Source organism: Podarcis erhardii (genome assembly GCF_964252035.2).
Source record: "Podarcis erhardii genome assembly, chromosome: 17".
Taxonomy (NCBI): domain Eukaryota; kingdom Metazoa; phylum Chordata; class Lepidosauria; order Squamata; family Lacertidae; genus Podarcis; species Podarcis erhardii.
Genome location: NC_138515.1, coordinates 3,933,418 through 3,954,532, shown reverse-complemented (window position 1 = coordinate 3,954,532; position 21,115 = coordinate 3,933,418). Strand labels below are relative to the sequence as shown.

The 21,115-nt window shown below is 48.0% G+C and overlaps 1 protein-coding gene across 1 annotated transcript; it reads right to left on the bottom strand.

The window, feature by feature from the left end:
- Window positions 1–17: 17 nt before the first annotated feature.
- On the bottom strand, window positions 18–20,520 carry LOC309332737 (uncharacterized protein). The gene is made up of 9 exons (XM_081845911.1): window positions 19,994–20,520; window positions 18,521–18,694; window positions 14,723–14,880; window positions 12,311–12,509; window positions 9,740–9,836; window positions 6,423–6,594; window positions 4,525–4,680; window positions 2,545–2,723; window positions 18–714 (listed from the first exon to the last, which is right to left on the bottom strand). Exons 1-9 carry the CDS (start codon window positions 20,242–20,244, stop codon window positions 649–651), a joined length of 1,452 nt encoding a protein of 483 aa, XP_081702037.1. The 5' UTR covers window positions 20,245–20,520; the 3' UTR covers window positions 18–648.
- Window positions 20,521–21,115: the final 595 nt, after the last annotated feature.

Sequence of the window (21,115 nt, the reverse complement as noted above, 5' to 3'; positions counted from 1 at the left end):
TGGGAAAGTGTCTCTCTTAAGGGGGCAGGCCTGAGAAGGTGACTCAAGGCCCATGCCCAAGTTACTTGCCAAAGCTCCACTGAGATGGGGATGGTAGAGGGGAAATGACATTTCTTCTTTATTAAGGGTGGAAGTGGTCTTGCTTTCAGTTCTTTCCCTTGAACAGATAAAAATTAAGATTAGCTGGGATAAATAAAAGAGGGGGGCACTTCTAGACCCTAGACGCAGTGGTTCTCAACCTGTGGGTCCCCAGATGTTGTTGGACTACAACTCCCATCATCCCTGAGCTCTGGCCTTGCTAGCTGGGGGTGATGGGAGTTGTAGTTGAACAACATCTGGGAACCCACAGGTTGAGAAAGGCTGCCCTAGAGTGTAATGTCACTGCCTGCTGCAGGTAGCTCAGGATATTACAGAGAGGAGTCACTTCTATGCTAAGGTCCAGCAAAATTCATTCCTGCTCTCATCATTGTCCCAATTCAGGGCATGAAATTACACCAAAACAAACCCCAGAGTATTGTTCCTTTCCAAAATATTCCCACTCTGGCTGGAACTGAGGCTGCTAAGGTCCAGAGCTGGAAGCCATAAGAGAAATCTCCCCTTCAGCTGCATAGGTGTATCCCTGGAGTCTTCCCATTCGCAAGCCCAGCTTTATTGATGGATTGGAGGGCGAGGCACTTCCAAGGATCTCTGGCTCCGAAGGCTGCACTGCAGACCCTGCAACAAGTGCAGAGATTTGGCTTAAAGTGCCCTTCTGAGCACCTTTGGTTTTGCGGTCCTACTTTTTGAACCATTATAAGACAAAAAACAGGATTTTCGAAGCTAGAAAACTACATTACTTCCAGTGCATTGTGAGCAGCATCCGAAAGTCAAATTACACATAGCAGAGATATGCTAAAAGAGTACTGAAAACATGCCTGAAATTCTAGGATTGCTTCCTCTGCTGTTTAATTACCACAGCTACACACTAGATTGAAGCCTGGTCATAGAGTAGTCCCTGCCCCAAATGTTTAAGGGTCTCTGAACTGATGCTGCAAGAACCTTGCTTCTCAGAATCTGCACTGGACTCCCAAGTTAGAAGCTGTACCACACCGTCTGCTGTAGGACTGCAGCAATGCAGTACTGTGTCAACATTTTTAAAAGTCATCTCTCAAGAACTTTAAACTGCTATATGAATCAATTAATTTTACAAGAAGGTGATTTTGTTTTGTTTTTGCATTGGCTATGAATGCAAAATTATTGCATTGGCATGCATAATTCTAAAGCCTAAAACTTAGCATTTTAGCCATGAGAGGTCTGTTTGCAACAAAACACTGCATTCCGCACTGTGGTGACAGACAGCATGCAGCTGGCCCTAGTCTCATGCCACCATTCCACAAAAATACACAAGAAGTCCTTTTCACCCTATGGTTCCTAAGCCCCAGTGGCTTGAAATATACACACACTCTGGGTTTGTGTGTGTGTTGAGTTAAGGTTTCCATGGGGGGAGGGGAGATTTCAGCCTTGTACATCTCCTTCCCCTCACCCTTCCTAGAAAATCTAAATTATGCAAAGCACTGCACCATTATACTAAGTGAGAGAAGCTATGCAAGCTAACAGAAGATGAGTCCTGCTGGACTGAAGGGCTCACCTATTCCCATGCTGTAACTGGGACAGGAGCTTTGAACTGTCAGCTCAGATTTGCAAAAGAACACACAAGATTCAGTCTTGTTCCTGCTTTCCTTAATTGAATAAAGTGACACATCAAAAAAAATTATAGATGAAAGGAGGAATTGGGGTCGGGGGTAGTTTGTCCTCACAAACTAATCTCCCTGATAGAATTCTGTGTGTTCTCCTTGTGTCTTGGGAGCCCAATTCTTTGCCGCTTCAGCTTAACACAGGCATTCCCAAACTCTGCCCTCCAGATGCTTTGGGACAACAATTCCCATCATCCCTGACCACTGGTCCTGTTAACTAGGGATGATGGGAGTTGTAGTCCCAAAACATCTGGAGGGCTGAGTTTGGGGATGCCAGGCTTAACACTCATTCTGCTGTCAGGGCTCCCTGACAGCATGCATGTGCACCCCTGCTGCTTTGGGAAGTTTATAAAGGACAAAGAGCCCTGGACAGTTAAGTCCAGCCAAAGGTGAGCAAAAGCTCATCTCGCTTTTCAGGAAGAGGGAGGATTGCTCCAGTCTCCAGTATTCTACTGGACTCCTATCCACTATTACTTTTACCCCCCTTTTTTTGGGTTCCAGGTCCCCTCGCACATAATACACCCACTCACGTTAGTAATAATTGATAGAATCAAAAAGGGGTTCCGAGTTCCGATGCTACCACTTTGATTAATTAGAGTCAAAGTAAAAGGGGTTAGGGGCAAATCCTTTGAAAACCAATTCCTAGTGCTGTGCTTGGAAACAGGAGGCTAATCTTTTCTTCTTCTCTCCCTGCCTGCCTTTGCTCGAGTCTAATCCATAGGGCAGACTTCCTCCAAGTGACCCAAAGTGGAACTTCGGTTTCCAGCGGTTGGGTTTCTGTGCATATCCATAGCATATGCAGTGAACTCACCTGCTCCAGAGTTACAGGGATTGCCAGCGGCTTGGCAGCGACATTCCTAGTCCGACTGCGCTGGCGGGACCGGGAGCGTCGAGTGCGGGACGGAGAACGTCGAGTGCGGGATGGAGAACGTCGTGTGCGGGATGGAGAACGCCCCCTCCGCTTGGGACAGCTAGTCCACATCTCTCCCACTGAAGGGGGAACAATGGCAGACTGTTGGTTGCTCCAGAAGTGATATTTAGGCAAGAGAAGCAACTTCACCCCAAATATCCTCACAGGTGGCTTATAGTTACTATCCCTTTTGAATTGCCAAGTCACTACTTTTTCTAGAATCAGCTAGAAGTGCGATTAAAGCAGAAGATCCACAGATCACTTCTTGGCAGATCTATATTATCCAGCAATATCCTTCCTTATGGCCAAGAACCTGTTATGATGCTTACTAAGAAGCAAGTCCCATTCAGCAAAGGTCCTTTTCAACTTCCATTAAAAGTTTCCTGCTTGCTGGGGTACTAGTCAACAGGAATAAATGAAAAGGGCAGACCCAGCAGGCAGGAAATTATTTAATGCCACAGGAGCCCTGAAAAGCCTCAACCACATTTTTGCTGTTGACATTGGGGGTGGCCATCATGATGCTGTTCAGATGTTATTGAACTCCCAACTTCCATCAGTCCAAGCCAGCATGGTCAAGGGTCAAGGATGATGGGAATCTCACTGGCATCCCTGTTCTATACCGCACAGCAGTGGTAGGGAGCCTGGTCCCCTCCCCAATTACTGTTGGACCACAACTCCCATCATCCCTGACCACTTGGAATGTTGTCTTGTGCTACTGGGAGCTGGAGTCCCAACAACATCAGGAGGGCCACAGGTTCCCTAGCCCTACTGTACAGGCGAGTGCTGCAAATGATCTTTTTGAACATGCCACGAGCCAGGTGGGTACAGGACAAGGATACAGAAAACACAAGAGGGAAAGCAGGGATAATGCTGGAATGCAATGTTTTGGAACAGACAGTTTGATGCTCCACAAGGGCGAACAAACAAACATACAGCAATTCCATAGAAAGGGGCAAGTGTGGATGCAAGCTGTGTCAAAGCCAACTTATTTTAGCTGGCGGGGTGGGGAAAACAAAAGCCTGCCACAAACCAAAAGTTAAAGCACAACATTTTAGAAATTGATAGGACATGAGTTATTGGAACAGTCTGGCTGAACTGATAGGTCTTTGCCTGGTACTGAAAAGACCACGGGAATGGTACTAGGTGAATTCTCTCTGGAAAAGCTGTTCCATAACTGGGGGCCACTATTGGAAAGGCCCTTTTCCTGGTGGTTTCATTCGTCAGGGGCAGGATTACATTACCCTGTGGGCCTCCGGATGTTACTAGACTCCAATTTCCAGTAGCCCCAGGCAGCATGGCCAATGGGAGCTGGAGTACCGCACCACCTGGAGACCCCTAGGTTCCCCACCTCAGCAGCACAGCAGCAGTAAGAGACAGCTTTCAACACAATTGTGTTTGTGGTCTGTTCTGCCTCCTAAATACTGCTTCAACCTCCTACAAGGTAGGTTAGGCTGAGAGAGAAAAAGAGAGAATTTGGCTCAAGACCACCCAGTGAGCCTCACTGGGATGTTGGAATTTTAAAGAAAGTTTTTTCTGCTTTGAGACCAGTGCTTCAGCCTCCCTCTTGCCCCAGCACACCAGCTCTCCACCTTCCACCTTCCAGTTCCTTCCTAATACAGTGGACGCTCGGGTTGCGAACATAATCCGTGCGGGAGGTACATTTGCAACTCGCAGTGTTTGCAACCCGCAGTGCTGCGTCTGTGCACACGCAGGTTGCAAATTGATGCTTTTGCGCATGCGCAAAGCATGATTTAGCGCTTCTGTGCATGTGCGACCGCCGAAACCCGGAAGTAACCTGTACTTCTGGTTTTGGCGCGTCTGTAACCCGAAAAACGCAACCTGAAGCACCTGTAACCCAAGGTATGACTGTAAGTCACTCACTTTTCTTCTGGTCAGCCCTGCGTTCCTTTACTTCCGTTGCAGTTCTGTGCTGTGAGCAGGGCAGCAGCTTTGGGAATCCTGAGTCCGTGAATTCCTTGTTCTCTGCATTGACCTCGGAGTCCAGAAGCAGGAGCTCTGGTTTCGGCAGTAGCCTCTCTGCAAGCAGAGATCACACACAAGCTGAGCAGAAAACCTCCAAGGTCTGTGGAGTGCAAGTGTAAAAGGAAGCTGCAAGCCAAGAGGCTCCTGGGTCAAATATGCTGCATCACTAAGGGGAGAATGAGGCTCAACAGTGTGGTGTAGTGGTGAAGAGCAGTGGACTCGTAATCTGGGGAACCAGGTTCGCTTCCCTGCTCCTCCACCTGCAGCTGCTGGGTGACCTTGGGGTAGTCACACTTCTCTGAAATCTCTCAGTCTCACTCACCTCACAGAGTGTTTCTTGTGGGGGAGGAAGGGAAAGGAGATTGTGAGCCGCTTTGAGACTCCTCAGGGTAGTGATAAAGCGGGATATCAAATCCAAACTCTTCTTCTATAACTGATCCAAAGGCAACGTGGAGTTTAGGAAAGGCTACTAGAGGGTAACCCATACATAATCCACCCAGACTTGCACTACTTTCTTCACAGCCCATTTCCTGGTCACTTCTAGAGAGGCAACCTTGCTGTTGCTGGACCTTGAGGCCCTGATTCAGCACTTTTGCTAGGCAAGGGGGAAGAAGACATGGGGGTGATGCTCTGTGATGGTTGCTAGGCAACTGCAGCACTCTGTTCTCCAGCCACCCCCACACCTGCTATTTGCAATGAGTTGTGTACATGCATAGGTTCCCTTTCAAAATGGAAAAATGTTCATCGCGTGAGCACCCAGATTCTTTGAGATGGGGAGGAATCAGTCACTGGGAACGTCAGTGCACACTCAGGAGGAACAGAGTCAGGCCAGGTTGGCCTGGGGTCCCAGTAACAGCTTCTGCCCTTTTCTTAGCTCCCATCTGCTAAGGTACTGCTGTCCAAACTTTTTTCAAAGAGGGCCAGATTTGATGAAGTGAAGCGCTGTGAGGGCCAACCAAAGTTGTTGAGCTTTTTGGGGGTTGAAATTGTTCAGCTTTTTTAGGGTTGAAGTTGTTGGAGATTTTACTCCAGAAAATAAACTGCCACAGGGGCTGGATGGAACTGACTGTCAAGCCGGATTAGGCCCCCGAAACTGACTTTGGACATGCCTATGGTAAGGAAAGCCTCACATGCCCTCTCCAGGTCTTATGCGAGGGAATTCAGTGCTGATAGGAGGGCCTACGGGATGGATTTTAATGGCTGGGAGAGGATATATTCATTGCCATTTATCCCTCCAGGCGGCCACATGTGTGGGTTGAACAGAGTTTCAAAATCCCACTCTTGGCAGCAAAATTGAAAGCATAGGAATTAGGCTGTAATGCCTTGCAACTCCAGCTATGAAGGAAGCTGGCACCCCCCTTCTTAAACCACTTAGCAAAGAATCAGGTAAGAACTTGTAAAGCAAGTTTTAAAATAAGATGTACTTACTTTATGATCATGCATTGGTTCACAGCAAAGGCAGCAATAAAAACTATGCAGGCAAAATTATTATATTTACTGTATACCCAGCTTCAGGAATACACCTAATGCTGGAGCCACCAGAAGCATGTCCACATCCAATAAGAGAGAGAGGAACAGGAAGTACAATACTATATGCCTCTTCCTTTCCAGGAGAGGAGGGGAAATGACATCACACAGAGCCCTCTCTACCAATTGTATTTCTCTGGTCTGAGTGTCTGCCTATCAGCAATACAGCTCTGTGGACTTAGCCCCCTTTCATGCTGACTTGCAAGAATATGCATTTGTTTGGCTTGGTCGCTAATTCCCCAGAGAGCCCTTTCCCAAAACCACCCTACCTGTTTCTTGCAGAAGCCTCTGGATCTCTGTCCGGGTCTGCTGTAGACTTTGCAATACCTCCTGGCTCTGTTTGGCTGGGTCTTTGTAGCTCCAGATAAAATAAGTCACCACAGCCAAGCCCAGACCAGCAAAACCTCGACGTGACAGGCCCACCCAGAAGGAGATTCTCTCCTAAAGTGAAGAAAGACAAGTCAGTGCAACCAGAGACACACAGATCATCATATAGTATAAGAAGGAACACAATCTTTGAGTTCTCCCTAGAACATCAGCCTTCCCAAAGTACCTTTCCAGATCTGGGGGATTCTCATCAGCCAGCTTCATCAGAACTGGCCCTAATCTTAGGGGGAGTGAGGCAGCTGCCTGCCTCTCCTCAAGCAACAGGTGTTGGGGGCAGGCAGTGTGGCAGGAGGGTGTTGTGGAGCAATGCTGTGGCAGCCACATGGCCTGTTCTGCACGTGGCCTGATGCCCTCAGGTATAGTGTTTGGTAGACACGGTCCTGCAGTGTTGCAGTAAGAGTCTACAGCTAGGCCAGTCAACACTGGTAAAATGGAGGGCGGTGGAAATGCCAGCTTGCCCCCAAGAAGCAAAATGTCATGGGTCAGGTCTGGTCCTCATCCTGATAAGTCAATGTAAAAGAGGACAGGGTTGCTGTGCTTTTTGGTAGTTATGAGGGGTAGAAACCTGACCTACATTATTTCAAGTATCAGCTGGAAAATTAAAATTTAAAGAAATAATAATTAACTTGTAAAATTCACTGGTTGCTAAGAGCATGAGTTGCTTTTAACAATATTTAGGCACATTAGCTAGATTCAGGGGTGGCTAACTTGTGGCCCTCAGGTGATGTTGGGACCCCAACTCCCATCAGCCACAGCTGGCACAGTCAATAGTGAGGAATTATGGGTGTTTTAGTTCAAGAGCATCTGGAGGGTGACAGGTTCCCCAGCCCCAAGCAAAATGGAACCTACATTTGTGAGTTCCCCAAAGCATCTTGCCTGCCAGTCTAGCCTTGATCCTACTTAGCAAGGTAGTACTTAACAAAAAATGTGGTTATTTAAGGCTGCTTAATCTGCATAATTTACACAGGTTGCAAAATCCAGTTTTTCTTGGTGGAAAATGTGGGTCACCTTGGTGCTGAATTTAGATTTATTTTTTTAAAAGAATAACAAAAAGCAGCACACACCCAGAACATACACAGCCCTTGGCCCTGTCCTGTGCTTCACTTGCTCATCTCACCATCATCACAGGCTGCCTTCCACTGATCCAGCTTTAAGATTTCCCTCTCCTTATTTAAACTGCAACATGAAGCCACACCTCTATAGTCCCATTTAATGCAGATTTGGTCGGCAGTGGCAGCAAAACAACTACAGGGACCTAGGAATCTACAACAGGCCAGCCCCTGGAATGCAAGCACAGGGCAGGGCAGGGGTGGGGATGGCCGACTGTGGTCACGTCTAGCTTCCACCTTCAGGAAAACCGGATAAGGTGGGATGGAGAATGGATTTAAGGATATGCTAAACAAAACGCTTATCATCACCAGAGAAGTTCTTAAAAAAACACACCCCAAAACTATAAGAGGGTTACTTAAAAGACAGGCCAGTAGTGTTGCTGGATTGTTGAGAAAAAGAAAGATACGAACTGGGCTGCTGTTAATTGGACGGCAGCCTTATTATACAGGTTTTACCACAGAGTTGGTGATTCATGTATCTCGGGCATCTTTCAGGAATGCAAACAACAATTAGTGTGTGGGGAACCTCAGGCCCTTCCTCCTCACCTTGCTTCCTCCTCACATGATCAGTGAGCATATTAACCTCAGGACTATTATTACTCATAGAGATAACAGCACAGTTTCCAGCCTGCAAGTAGATTTGGCTGGGGGCAAAGTCTTGTTGCTGGACAGTAGTCTTGCAGCAGAGGGACCAACAGAGTTGTGATCTGTCCTCCCAACTCCCTCCTCCTCTATCCCTCTTCCTTATTTTTGTTTTGTTCTAACTATAATGGTTTGAAATCCATTAGCAGCAACCTGTAAGAACAGGGTGAGAGGCAGGAGGGGTGCAATTCAGTGGGACTGCCAGCATTTGGTAGATCATATATTAGCACCTGGACCGGGTCAGCTAGGCCAGATTCGGAGGTGGGGCTAACAACAAACATGCCTTTGTCCACCCACCCTACATAAGAAAGCACACATACGCACCCTGAATCCTGGGAACTGCCGTTTAAGTGTGCTGGGAACTGTAGTTCTGCAAGAGATAATTCTAGGCTTCTTTGGAATTTAAATGTGCGGTGTGCCTGGGACCGGCTTTTCAGTCCCCATAAGACAAGGATGGAGAAACTTCAGTTGTCCCAGATATTGCTGGATTAGAATTCCCATCGCCCCGGCCATTGGGCTGGGGATGAGGGGGGCTGGGAATCTAAAATCATCTAGGTAGCCCCGTGCTTCCCATTCCTTTTGTAACCATTGCGGATGGATAGTACTATCCAGATGCCCTGGAAAAAGTTTCTGCTCAGCACCTGGTGTTCACAAACCTGCCAGTTTTCAGGAACATTGGTAGTGCCAGTGTAATAATGGTTGGCCTGAAACGCTGCATGCACTAAAGCTCTCTGTCGGGTCAGTACTCCAGTCTTTCAAGTCATCGGTGCAGTGGGGAGCGCGATGGGAGATCAGGGTTCACATCCTCACGCAGTCAAGCAGCTTACTTGGTGACTTTGGGGGCTATTCACTGCCTCTTCGCCTAGCCTACCTCACAGGGTTGTTACGGGGAATGAACGAGGAGAGGGGAGAACCATGTACACACCTTGAGATCCTTGGAGGAAGGAGGTGAGACATAAATGCATTAAATAAATATAAAATAAATACCATGGTTGTTTATCTCCTGCTCTGTTTGGCAAATGTGTCACGTGCAGCAGGGGTCAGGGAGGGAGGGATAGTTTTTATTTAAAAATGAAAATGAAATGAAAAGCCAGTTTCTAGATCTTACGGCATTGAAATAGATGCTTGAAAATGCCTGCAAAACACTACCTGGCAAAGTTTGACAAGCCAGGAAGGTGGCAGAGAGAGATTTCCCCTCCCCTCCCAGCTCCAGTGCGGACGCCTTCTCTTGACAAGTGTGAGGGTGACACCACAGTGCCGTGGGGAAGGAGGGGGGCTGAGGCTCCCATCAAGCCACCTACGCTTGAAGGGCGAGACGGGGCCTCAGAAGAAATCAGCATCAAATCGTCACTCCAGGGGCAGCTTGTTTGCGGAGATGCACCTTGCCCTGCTGCCTCCCCTGCCCCACACTCCAACTCGGATCCCATTAGTGCAGGAAGAGGCCGTACCGTCAAGTCCTGGCCCCCGTCCCCTTCATCCATCAGAAGGCTGCAGATGACACGCTCTAGGTAAATGTTTGCTCCCACCAACGTCAGCAGAGGAAACCTGGAGACAGAAAGTGGGGGGGGGGGCATTAAGAGAAGGAAGTGCTTTAGGACAGCAGCGAGAATATTGATAGCCAGCTACTGGAAAGGAAATAATATACCAACAAAAAGAGAATGGCTAAGTAAACTCTGTGAGTACCTGGAGTTAGCTAAATTGACAGACTTAATAAGGCGAAAACCTAAAAACATGGTACAGAAACAGTGGGGTTGTTTAAATGAATACTTACATAAACAGGGCTCAACTACGAAAATTTGGTTGTGTTTAGACTAACCTTGTGCGGATCATAAAGAATGCAAAGAGTTTAATGGATTACGGAAGATCTTAAGGGATGGAAGTGAAGAACAGAGGTAAAGGTGAACTAAATAACAAAAGACGGTGGAAGTCTTTTTAAAAATATTTTAATTAAGATTTGCATTTTACAATGTGTGTAAGTATAAATTTGGTATTGTTGTTTATGGAAAGCAGCTTTCTTTTTTCTTTTCTTTTTCTTTCTTTCCCCCGTTTCTTCTTTCTTCTTATCTTTTTTGTGGTTTTCGTATGCCAAGTATGTAAATAATTGTCTTTTTGCAGATGTTTGGAAATTTGATTGTATTATTCAATAAAGTTATAAAAAAAGAAGAAGGAGGTGGCCATTTTAAGGGCTTTCCCACGATTCTGCTCATCTCGTGCCTAACAATCACAGGGCCGAGTGGGTTTTCTTTTCCAAGAGAAAACCCACTCTTTAGCTCTAAGTCAAATAGCAATCCCAAGAAAACATGATTTGCCCTTTCCTCTAATTAAGCGGTTTCCCCCAATGAAACCCTAAGCTTCACCAGGTCCCTGGCTTGTGCCCAAGCAGGGACTGCTATCTGGTACCCAGGGCCCAATCTTTGCCTTCTGAGAGCCTTAGCTTTCTTTTTAAAGACAGCTTGTTTCTAGTGCTTATTGCGGGGAAATAAGTTTGCAAATGGGAAATCAGGCTTCTAGGGACTAGGGGTGCCAACTTAAATAAAATATGGGGGGCTGGGGCAGCTAAGCCCCACCCCACATAACTGATCACAAGACATGGCACATGTGCACCATTTGAATGGCAATGCCATCAACTTGCGGGGGCAGCCCAATAAAATAATTTATTGGGGAGGATGAAGGGAACTCAGCCCCTAAGAGTTGGCTCCTATGCTAGGGACAATGGACAGTCTAGGTGTGCAAAGTTCACTGGTACATGCTGTCTTCCCCCCTCACCCGCTGCCACCCACACAAAACTCTAAAAACCTAAATATTAGAAACAGAATCTGCAGTGTTTATCTATGCATAATTTATTGGTCTTGCAAGAATGTATTTAGAATCATGGGCTTTTACTAAGAGCTAGAACTACTTAACTGCTGAACCACTGTGGGCCAGGCAAGAAATTTCAGGAAAACAGAAATCTGCGTTCTGCACAGTCAGGCCAGAGTTCCTGAACCTGTGGCTTTCCAGATGATGCCAGACTCCAGCTTCCATCATCCATGACCATCACCCATGCAAGTTGGGGATGATGTGATCTGTAGTCTTACAACATATGCAGGGCCACAGGCTCCCCATCCCTCCTCGATTGGGTCTTGAATCTATGCTGGCAACCAAAAATAAACCAAAGGAGGACATCTCACCATAGTGGGCAACACCGACCTGTGTGCCTTCTCAGCCTGCTACCCAGTTGCTAACTGTTTCTTGGCGACTTCAAGGCCCCCTCCTGCTCTCCATTCTTAAGGTTCTTGATCTTTAAAGTGGACCTTCAAGTAGAATAAGGGGTCGCCAGGGGTTCATCCTGCTCCTTCCTCTACTGCAATTAGTCTTGAAAAAAGCCAACTCTTGTTGGTCACAGCTGGAAAAAGGTTTGTCCTCCCCTCCCTGGATGTGGCCCCACCCACCAAACACACCCACCTGGCCTGCAGCAAGTAGGCATGCCAGAAGCCTTGCACTGGCAGTAATCAAAAGCTTTTTTCCAAGTTAATTGGGAGGGGCATTAGGGGAGAGGAGTGATGTTCCTGGGGGAGGATCAACTCTCCTCCCCCTGCTAAAAATATTGGGCTTGAAAAAGTGAAAACACCTTTCTTACACCTAATTGCTGGGAGAACGGAAGAATCAGGGCCTTTCTTCCCAGCCGGAAATCACCCGAACTCAGTTCCAGCACCTCTCAGGTGGGCACCATTGCCATTCTAAGAGAACATGCTGAGTTCCTGCACCTCTTTTTCTAGAAAAAGCACTGAAAAGAATATGTGTGTTTTAGTGGGATATGTTGCCAATGGCAGCTTCTTCGATTTCCAGATGTGCACATAGACCTAATAAGGTGGCCAATGCCTGGAATAAGAGGACTGTTTAAAAAATGAGGTATGCAGCAGCCCTGCCAGAAATCCTCCCATCCCATCTCTCAAGCCAGCCTACGTGTTTTGATGAGGCTGGAGTGTCTCTCCTCCAGGGGGATCTTTTGCATCTTCCATCCACACCCATTTCCTTACCGTGCTCCTGCAGTCCGTTGGCTAGAGGTCAGCACCAGGCTGGCAGCCCCACTTAGGAGATGGAAGAAGATCGAGTAGAGAGCGCTGGACTCCCCAACGACAAAGCGGTGCAGAAATGTAACCCGGTTGAAGATCTCAGCAAAGGCTACTCGCTGCTCAAAGGCCGAATCCTGCAATTCTTGGAAGGCCTGGCGCACCCCTGCAGAGGAAAGAGGCAAGCCACCAAGGTGCCATTCACATTCCTCTCCCAGCTAAAACCAGAAACTAGGTGGAAAGAGAACATAAGCATCCCATTTCCATTTGTTCCATTTATTATCTTCCCCCTGTAAGCCATATGTTTTGTCCCACATAGATGATACAGAGCATGGGGCATGCAGATATGTACAGTGGTACCTCGGGTTACATATGCTTCAGGTTACATATGCTTCAGGTTACAGACTCCGCTAACCCAGAAATAGTACCTCGGGTTAAGAACTTTGCTTCAGGATGAGAACAGAAATCGTCTTCTGGCGGCGCGGCAGCAATGGGAGGCCCCATTAGCTAAAGTGGTGCTTCAGGTTAAGAACAGTTTCAGGTTAAGTATGGACCTCTGGAACAAATTAAGTACTTAACCCGAGGTACCACTGTATTTATTTTAAACTATCACTTCTTTCTCCTGCTTGCTGCAGCTCTGAAAAGAAGCTCTCTCACATTTTACAGTACTACCAGGGGCAGAGGCAGTGTGTTGTCAGGTGATCTTTGGTAATCTTTCGTAATGTGAGCCCAAAATTTGGCGGCCTCCAAATGGATTTTCTCAGTTATGGCTGGAGTACAAAGGCACAAAGGTAAGACCTGCATCCTTTGCTTTGCCCACTTTTGATTCTGGCCTCATCTACCACTGGTATGTGACCCCACAAAGGTTAGCATGAGGGGAGAAAGGTTCCCAACCCCTGAGATATTTCCCCCGGTATCTGCATATTTGAAAGGAGGGTTTGGTTTTTAATACTAGTGCAGCACTGGGGAATGGGTTCTGTTTCAGGAAAAGGGGGTACTAGGGCAGGGATGTCTGTGTAATATAACAACAACAACAACAACAACAACAATTAATTATTTCTACCTCACCCATCTGGCTGGGTTTCCCCAGCCACTCTGGGCGGCTCCCAACCGAATATTAAAAACACAATACAGCATTAAACATTAAAAACTTCCCTAAACAGGGCTGCCTTCAGATGTCTTTTAAAAGTAATATAGTTGCTTATTTCCTTGACATCTGATGGGAAGGCATTCCACAGGGCAGGTGCCACTACCGAGAAGGCCCTCCGACTGGTTCCCTGTAACCTCACCTCTTACAGTGAGGGAACTGCCAGAAGGCCCTCGGTGCTGGACCTCAGTGTCCAGGCTGAAAGGTGGGGGTGGAGATGCTCCTTCAGGTATACAGGGCAGAGGCCGTTTAGGGCTTTAAATGTCAGCACCAACACTTTGAATTGTGCTCGGAAACATACGAATGTAGGACTCTCAGGACCTGTGTTATATGGTCTTGGTGACCACTCCCAGTCACCAGTCTAGCTGCCGCATTCTGGATTAATTGCAGTTTCCGAGTACCTTCAAAGGTAGCCCCATGTAGAGCGCGTTGCAGTAGTCTAAGCGGGAGATAACTAGAGCATGCACCACTCTGGCAAGACAGTCTGTGGGCAGGTAGGGCCTCAGCCTGTGTACCAGATGGAAGCTGGTAGACAGCTGCCCTGGACACAGAATTGACTTGCGCTTCCATGGACAGCTGTGAATCCAAAATGACTCCCAGGCTGCGCACCTGATCCTTCAGGGGCACAGTTACCCCATTCAGGACCAGGGAGTCCGTCACACCAACCTGCCCCCTGTCCCCCAAGAACAGGACTTCTGTCTTGTCAGGATTCAACCTCAATCTGTTAGCCCCCATTCATCCTCCAACTGCCTCCAGACACTCACACAGGACCTTCACTGCCCTCACTGGTTCTGATTTAAAAGAGAGGTAGAGCTGGGTATCATCCGCATATTGATGAACACCCAGGCCAAACCCCCTGATGATCTCTCCCAGCAGCTTCATGTAGATGTTAAAAAGCATGGGGGAGAGGATGGAACCCTGAGGCACCCCACAAGTGAGAGCCCAGGGGCCTGAACACTCATCCCCCACCACTACTTTCTGGACACGGCCTAGGAGAAGGATGAGAACGCAAATAATCTAGCATAGGACTCTGGAAGCCCCTCCCCATGCTGCTGGAGTCCAGCTCCCATCACCCTCATCCAGCATGACCAACAGTCAGGGATGATCTGAGCTGTAGTTCAACAGTATCTTCAGGACCATAGCACATTGTTGTACAACTTTTCATTTTATAATGCAGCTTTGTTTGTTTCTGAGATGATAATCCCTACCCAACCACCCAACTCCCAGCCTACCTTGGGAGGAGTCACGCAGCATCTGATGTAGCAGCTCCCCATCTTGCAGGATCTGCTCCTGAGAGCGCAAGGTGGCATCCTGTGCCTGGGCGATCTCTCCAGCAAGCTGATGGGTGGATTCCAGCTGGCGGGCCACAGTCTCTGAAGAGGACGTCAGCCTGGAACAGGCAGAGAAGGCAGGAACCAATTCATTATGACCAGGAACATCTTAACCACACAGCATACCCACTGCGCCAGGAAGGTGCTGAAGCCCGGATATTCTGCTCTGCGGGCAGCCTCCTTGGGTGAAGTCATTTCATCCCTTGAAGGAATCTGGCTGCAACTCTATGTACTCTGACTTGGGAATAAGTCCCACTGAACTCAGTACGACTTAATGTCTAGTTAAGCATGCATAGGATCAGAGCATTAATTTCAGAAAGGAGATTAAAAGGGTTCAAGGCCACCTGGAAGTTACAACTTCTAACCTGCCAGCCCTTCAAGGGCTAGATACTTTATTTTTAGATTACAATGGAGGGCTAGGGTTCACAGACTCCAGTTTTCACTCCCAGATTCCACACAATAGGTTCCCTATAGTGCCTGCACCCTACTGTGTTGGCCAACCATACAGGTTCCAAGTCCATCACACCTCCCCACCCCCCACGTTATAAAAACCCAAAAATATACTTGAGTCCTTTGGGGCAAGCCCAGAGGGCTTCGATGCCACAACTACAGTATTTTGGGCAACAAGGGAGCAGGAACTGTCAGATGCAGGCAGCATCCATTATACCAGTGGTGGGGAACCTGTGCCCCCCCCAGAAGTTGCTGGACTGCAACTCCCATCCTCCACTGACCATGGGTTCTGCTGGCTGGGGATGGTGGGAGTTGGCATCCAAGGGTGTATGGAGGGCCACAGGTTCCCCAGCCTTGCCTTATTTCCTTATTTTGGTGAGCTGCAATTACTCCCTAGGGGAAAAGTCAAAATACAGCACGCAGCATTGCTCTCCCCCCCCTGCTCCAAGTCGCTTGTTCTAGATTTCCACCAAGTGTCAACCAGACAAATGTTGATGTTAAGCAGATCTGATGGTCCACGCTTCCCAAATTAGACTATCCTGTCACACTGAAGCTAGTCTGCTCTGGGAAATGCTGGAATTAAGAGTGTCACTCTGGGGTAGCTCTCCCCATGTAGAACAAGTGCCCTACTTTGGTGCTGCCGGTTCCAGTGGCTCAGATGGAAACCCAACGCTTAGCTTGCCTGCTGTCCAGCCCAGCTGCTAGTCAAGGAGCTGTCTTTGAGGAGGGAGTAGACAGGAAAGAGCACTTCATTCATACTGAGAATTGGCAACTTCTTTACCCTAACAAGGAAGGACACGGGTGGTGCTGTGGGTTAAACCACAGAGCCTAGGACTTGCCAATCAGAAGGTCGGCGGTTCGAATCCCTGCAACGGGGTGAGCTCCCGTTGCTCGGTCCCTGCTCCTGCCAACCTAGCAGTTCGAAAGCACGTCAAAGTGCAAGTAGATAAATAGGTACCACTCTGGCGGGAAGGTAAACGGCGTTTCCGTGCACTGCTCTGGTTCGCCAGAAGCAGCTTAGTCATGCTGGCCACATGACCCAGAAGCTGTGCGCCGGCTCCCTCAGCCAATAAAGCAAGATGAGCACCGCAACCCCAGAGTCGGCCACGACTGGACCTAACGGTCAGGGGCCCCTTTACTTTACCTTACCCTAACAAAGGGTTGGGAAGAGAACAAAATTAGACATACCAAAGACCTCCACCCAACCTCTTTCCCCTCCTATCCTGGTTGTCAGTCCAGGGATAGTGGTAGGGTCAGGCAGCAGCTGCCAATGCTCCAGTTAGGGCCCCCAACCCTGAAGCTTCTCACGGCTCTCCTCCTCTTTGCTGCTGAGCAATGAAAGAAGCAAGCAGAAAGAGCAGGAAACTCCCTACACATTGTCCTCTTGCATGAGTGCTGGTGCGGATTGGATGAATATAAATGGGCATCTTTACCTGTTGAGACTGCAGTGTGGTTTTAAAAAGGAAGGGGGTAGGGGGAGATTTTTTATTTTTATTTTTTTGCTATGGGCAACTGGAAGTGTTACCCCCCTCCGTAAAAACCACTTGACCCACTCTCTTTTCATCAGTTTCCTCCCACGGTAACAACTCACTCTTCCTTTCTATCTTCTTTCTTGATGTCTGGGGATGCTTCCAAAGGAGCTGTTATTGAGCTTTCATCCTGATTTGTTTGCAGGAGGTTAAATGACATCAACGCAAGTCTTATCCCATGCTTTGCTGTGCACTTTCCCACTCCTTTCTATCTCACAAAAAGCCCAATCTTTTGGGGAGGTGAGTTTGCAGTGAAATACCTCCCAATCAACTACTGTATAGTTGTGCAATCTGAGTTTGCTGGTATGTGACTGAATCCATCCTAAAGATAGTCACACTCAGGAAGTGCACTGAATCACTGTGAACGATATTGATTCAGAGAGAGAGAGAGAGAGAGAGAGAGAGAGAGAGAGAGAGAAAGTAATCCTGTGTAGGTCTGCTTAGTACACTGAGATCAGAGGTACAGTATAAGCATGCATAGGATTAGCATCTTTCTAAGGGAGGAGGATGGTGAGAAAACCAGTTAGTTGGCTCTGCCAGTTGTAATCTCTGGTTCCAACTCAATGTATTATTAGTTGCTCTTCTCGTGCTTCACTAGGCCCAAAGGGCATCAACCACCACTGGAAGATCAAAGCAGCACCAGGGAACACAGGACTGCATGCAAATTATGCTATGTGGACCTCCCCATACAAGTGCCTAGAAGCAGTCAAGGGAAACCCCACTAACATGTTTAGTGGTTCCAAAGGGCTCTCACCAGGCCTTAATTCTCTCTGCCCTCCCATGCTGTTTCATAGGAACTTGCCTTATACAAGGGTACCTCGGGTTACAAACACTTCAGGTTACAGACTCTGCTAACCCGGAAGTAGTACCTCGGGTTAAGAACCTTACCTCAGGATAAGAAAAGAAATCGCGTGGCGGTGGTGTGGCGGCAGTGGGAAGCCCCATTAGCTAAAGTAGTACCTCAGGTTAAGAGGTTAAGAACGGTTTCAGGTTAAGAACGGACCTCTGGAACAAATTAAGTTTGTAACCAGAGGTACCACTGTACAGAGTCAGACCACTGGGCCATCTAACTTAGTATTGCCTACAGTGACTAGCAGTGCCTCTTCAGGATTTCAGGTACAGTCAAACCTCGGATTCCAAACACCTCCATTTTGGAATATTTCGACTCCCGAATGCCAAAAACCCAAAAGTAAATGCTCTGGGTTTCAAACATTTTTCAGAAGCCGAATGTCCGACGTGGCTTCTGCTGAAGTACAGGAAGCTCCTGCAACCAATCGGAAGCTGCGCCTTGGTTGTTGAACATTTTGGAAGCCAAATGGGCTTCTGGAATGGATTATGTTCAACAACCGAGGTTTGACTGTACAGTGGTACCTCGGGTTACAGACGCTTCAGGTTACAGACGCTTCAGGTTACAGACTCCGCCAACCCAGAAATAGTACCTTGGGTTAAGAACTTTGCTCCAGGATGAGAACAGAAATTGCGCGGTGGCGGCAGTGGGAGGCCCCATTAGCTAAAGTGGTACCTCAGGTTAAGAACAGTTTCAGGTTAAGAACAGACCTCCAGAACGAATTAAGTTCTTAACCCGAGGTACCCCTGTATGGGATATTCCCAGCCTTCCCTGGAGATTGAAACTGGGAACTTCTGCATGCAAAGCATGAGCTGGAATTACCCTTCCAGGCTAGTTGCTCTCTAGAGGAAGAAAGTGCCCCATTTTCCTTACCTGTGCATGGTATCTTGGGCTCGTTGTTGCCAGGCCTCATTGTGCAGGAAATAACAGATGCTTTGAGCATGGGTGAAGAACTCTGTGTACACCCCAAAGGCCACTGGGTCCATGTCCTGTGTGCAACCACGGATGGAGCTGCTAGGCTCACAGGGGGGGAACTTTCTCCCAGACCTGCCCAGGAGAAGACGGAGAATAAGCTGAAGCTCCTGGTCAGATAAAACAATGAGAACCAGTACAGCCAGGCTTGAATTATGTTGACTTGACATCCCAGACAAACAAAATCAAGATCCACACCATACTTTGAAAGCACATGGCTTCCTATAAAGAATCCCACAAGGAACAGTAGTTTCGTAAGGGTGAACTGTAGATGGGGGGGGGGACTACACCTCTCCAGATTCTTTCAGGGTAGTCAGGACTGTCAAAGTCCTGACACTTTCAATATATATTGTGGGTGTGAGCAAAAGGAAAGGGAAAAGCTCCTCCCTCCTCCATGAAGCTTTAGGTCAGGGGTCAGCAACCTAAGGCCCTAGGGCTGGAAGTGGCCTGCTGAGGTCGTTTGACCAGCCCCCGAGCCGCCCCCGTACCGAGCTGCCTGCTCGCCAGCTGTGCTAAATCAGTGCAGTGTGGCACGGGGACTCGCTTCCGCAGTGCCAGAAATCATGTCTGCACATGCGCAGACACTGAAAATCACGGGCGCGGGTGTGATCCGGCCAACGGAGGGATCTCTGCGGGACCGATCCGGCCCAGGCAAGATAAACCTTGCCAACCCCTGCTTTAGGTTCAAGCAATGTCTCTCTTCCACTGTCACCTCCAATGAGCTACTGAAAATGTTAAGAACTACAAATGTTACAAAAAAAACCCCAATAAAAGCCATTAATACAAATTACAGTACTAAAAATAAAAAACTGCTGTAAATGCTGAAACCCTTCTCTTCCAGTTCCGAGCTCCACCCTACTCTTACTCAGGGCCCAAACAAACTCACAAATCACCCCTCAAATCTCACACCACAGAGGGTTTGTGGAGCCTGCAGACATCACCCTAGACTGTCCTACTAGGGTTGATGGACAGACACCAATGTCGATGGGGCTTCCTCAGGCTGCCCACAGCTGTGCCCCATTTAGTGCACAAATCAGCTGCGCATTGTGCAGTTCCAGGCTACAACAGGTTGGGCTGGGTGAATTTGTTGAAGCAAAGCTGAGAGGCTTTGGCTAGCCAAATTTCACCTAGTGGCATGTGAGGATCTGCTTCCAGATACCTCAAGTTCTAGGATGGGGTTTCCAAAACTGGCATTTCCAGTTGTTTTCGGACAATTCCAATCATCCCTGACCACTGGTCCTGCTAGCTAAGGATGAAAGTAGTTGTTGTTCAAAAACAGGTGGGAAACCCTGTCCTAGGACAACACTCTAGTGATCACTCTATTACACTGGCTGTCACCAGCCCATCCCCCAAGACCCAGCTCTCTGGACTCACCGCTGGAGGTGGCAATGGGCAAATCTGATTGCAATGCGGCTTTGCTGGTCCTCATCCAGCTCCCTGCACCCGGCGTCTAGCTGCCCCAAAGCTCCCATCCAACAAGTGCCATAGCGGGGGTGTCGAGCCAGTTCACGGGCCTGTTGCAGGCGGGTCCTTCCTTGAGACAGAAGCTCAGGATTGGGAGACACCAGCACCCCAAAACTGGGACAGAAATAAGCTATACAAAGAACAACTGAAAAGCCCAGCATGACTATCCTTATGGAATGTAACTGGTGGGATGGGAGGAGATTGCCTGCCGTAAGCCCAGCGGATAAAAGTTCAGGTGATAGGTTAACTTCCCAGGGTGGAAGTATGGAAGCATTTAAATGTCCTGTAGATTTGTCCTTGTGGGGTGGAGGAAGCAGTAAATCATGTGGTGTGGGATTGGCTGCGATACAGAGATGAAAAGGGACCTCTCCCTTGTAAACTTACACTTAAAGCAGTATCATACAACTTTAAACAGTCATGGCTTCCCCCAAGGAATCATGGGTGCTGAGACAGGTTTGTTTGTTGTATAATATTTCATCGTTGTCAAGATCAAGTACAGCATTTATTTATTTTACAATAGCAAGAATACATTAAGTTATAACTCACTTTAAAACTGGTGAGAACAAAAACAAAAAACTGGTGAGAACATAAAAAGGTAAAGGTAAAGGACCCCTGATAGTTAAGTCCAGTTGTGAACAACTCAGGGGTTGTGGCGCTCATCTCGCTTTCTGGCCAAGGGAGCCAACGTTTGTCCGCAGACAGTTTTTCCGGGTCATGTGGCCAGGATGACTAAGCCACTTCTGGCAAACATAGCAGTGCACGGAAACGCCGTTTAGCTTCCTGCCGGAGAGGTACCTATTTATCTACTTGCACTTTGGGGCATGCTTTTGAACTGCTAGGTTGGCAGGAGCAGGGACAGAGCAACGGGAGCTCACCCCGTCACGGGGATTTGAACCGCGACCTTCCAATTGATCGGCAAGCCCAAGGCTCAGTGGTTTACACCACAGCGCCACCAGCGTCCCAAGAGAACAAACATACCCCCCCAAAACCCCCAAAATCCAAGTGGCTCAAATCCAGGTGAAAAAGACCAAT

Excerpts from the sequence above, each read along its gene's own strand:
- LOC309332737 (XM_081845911.1), bottom strand. The coding sequence starts at position 20,244 with ATGCTGGGCTTTTCAGTTGTTCTTTGTATAGCTTATTTCTGTCCCAGT. Across the intron at positions 14,881-18,520 it reads GCCCAAGATACCATGCACAG|GCTGACGTCCTCTTCAGAGA; the intron begins GTAAGGAAAATG and ends TGCCTGTTCCAG. Across the intron at positions 9,837-12,310 it reads CAACGGACTGCAGGAGCACG|GTTTCCTCTGCTGACGTTGG; the intron begins GTAAGGAAATGG and ends TTCTGTCTCCAG.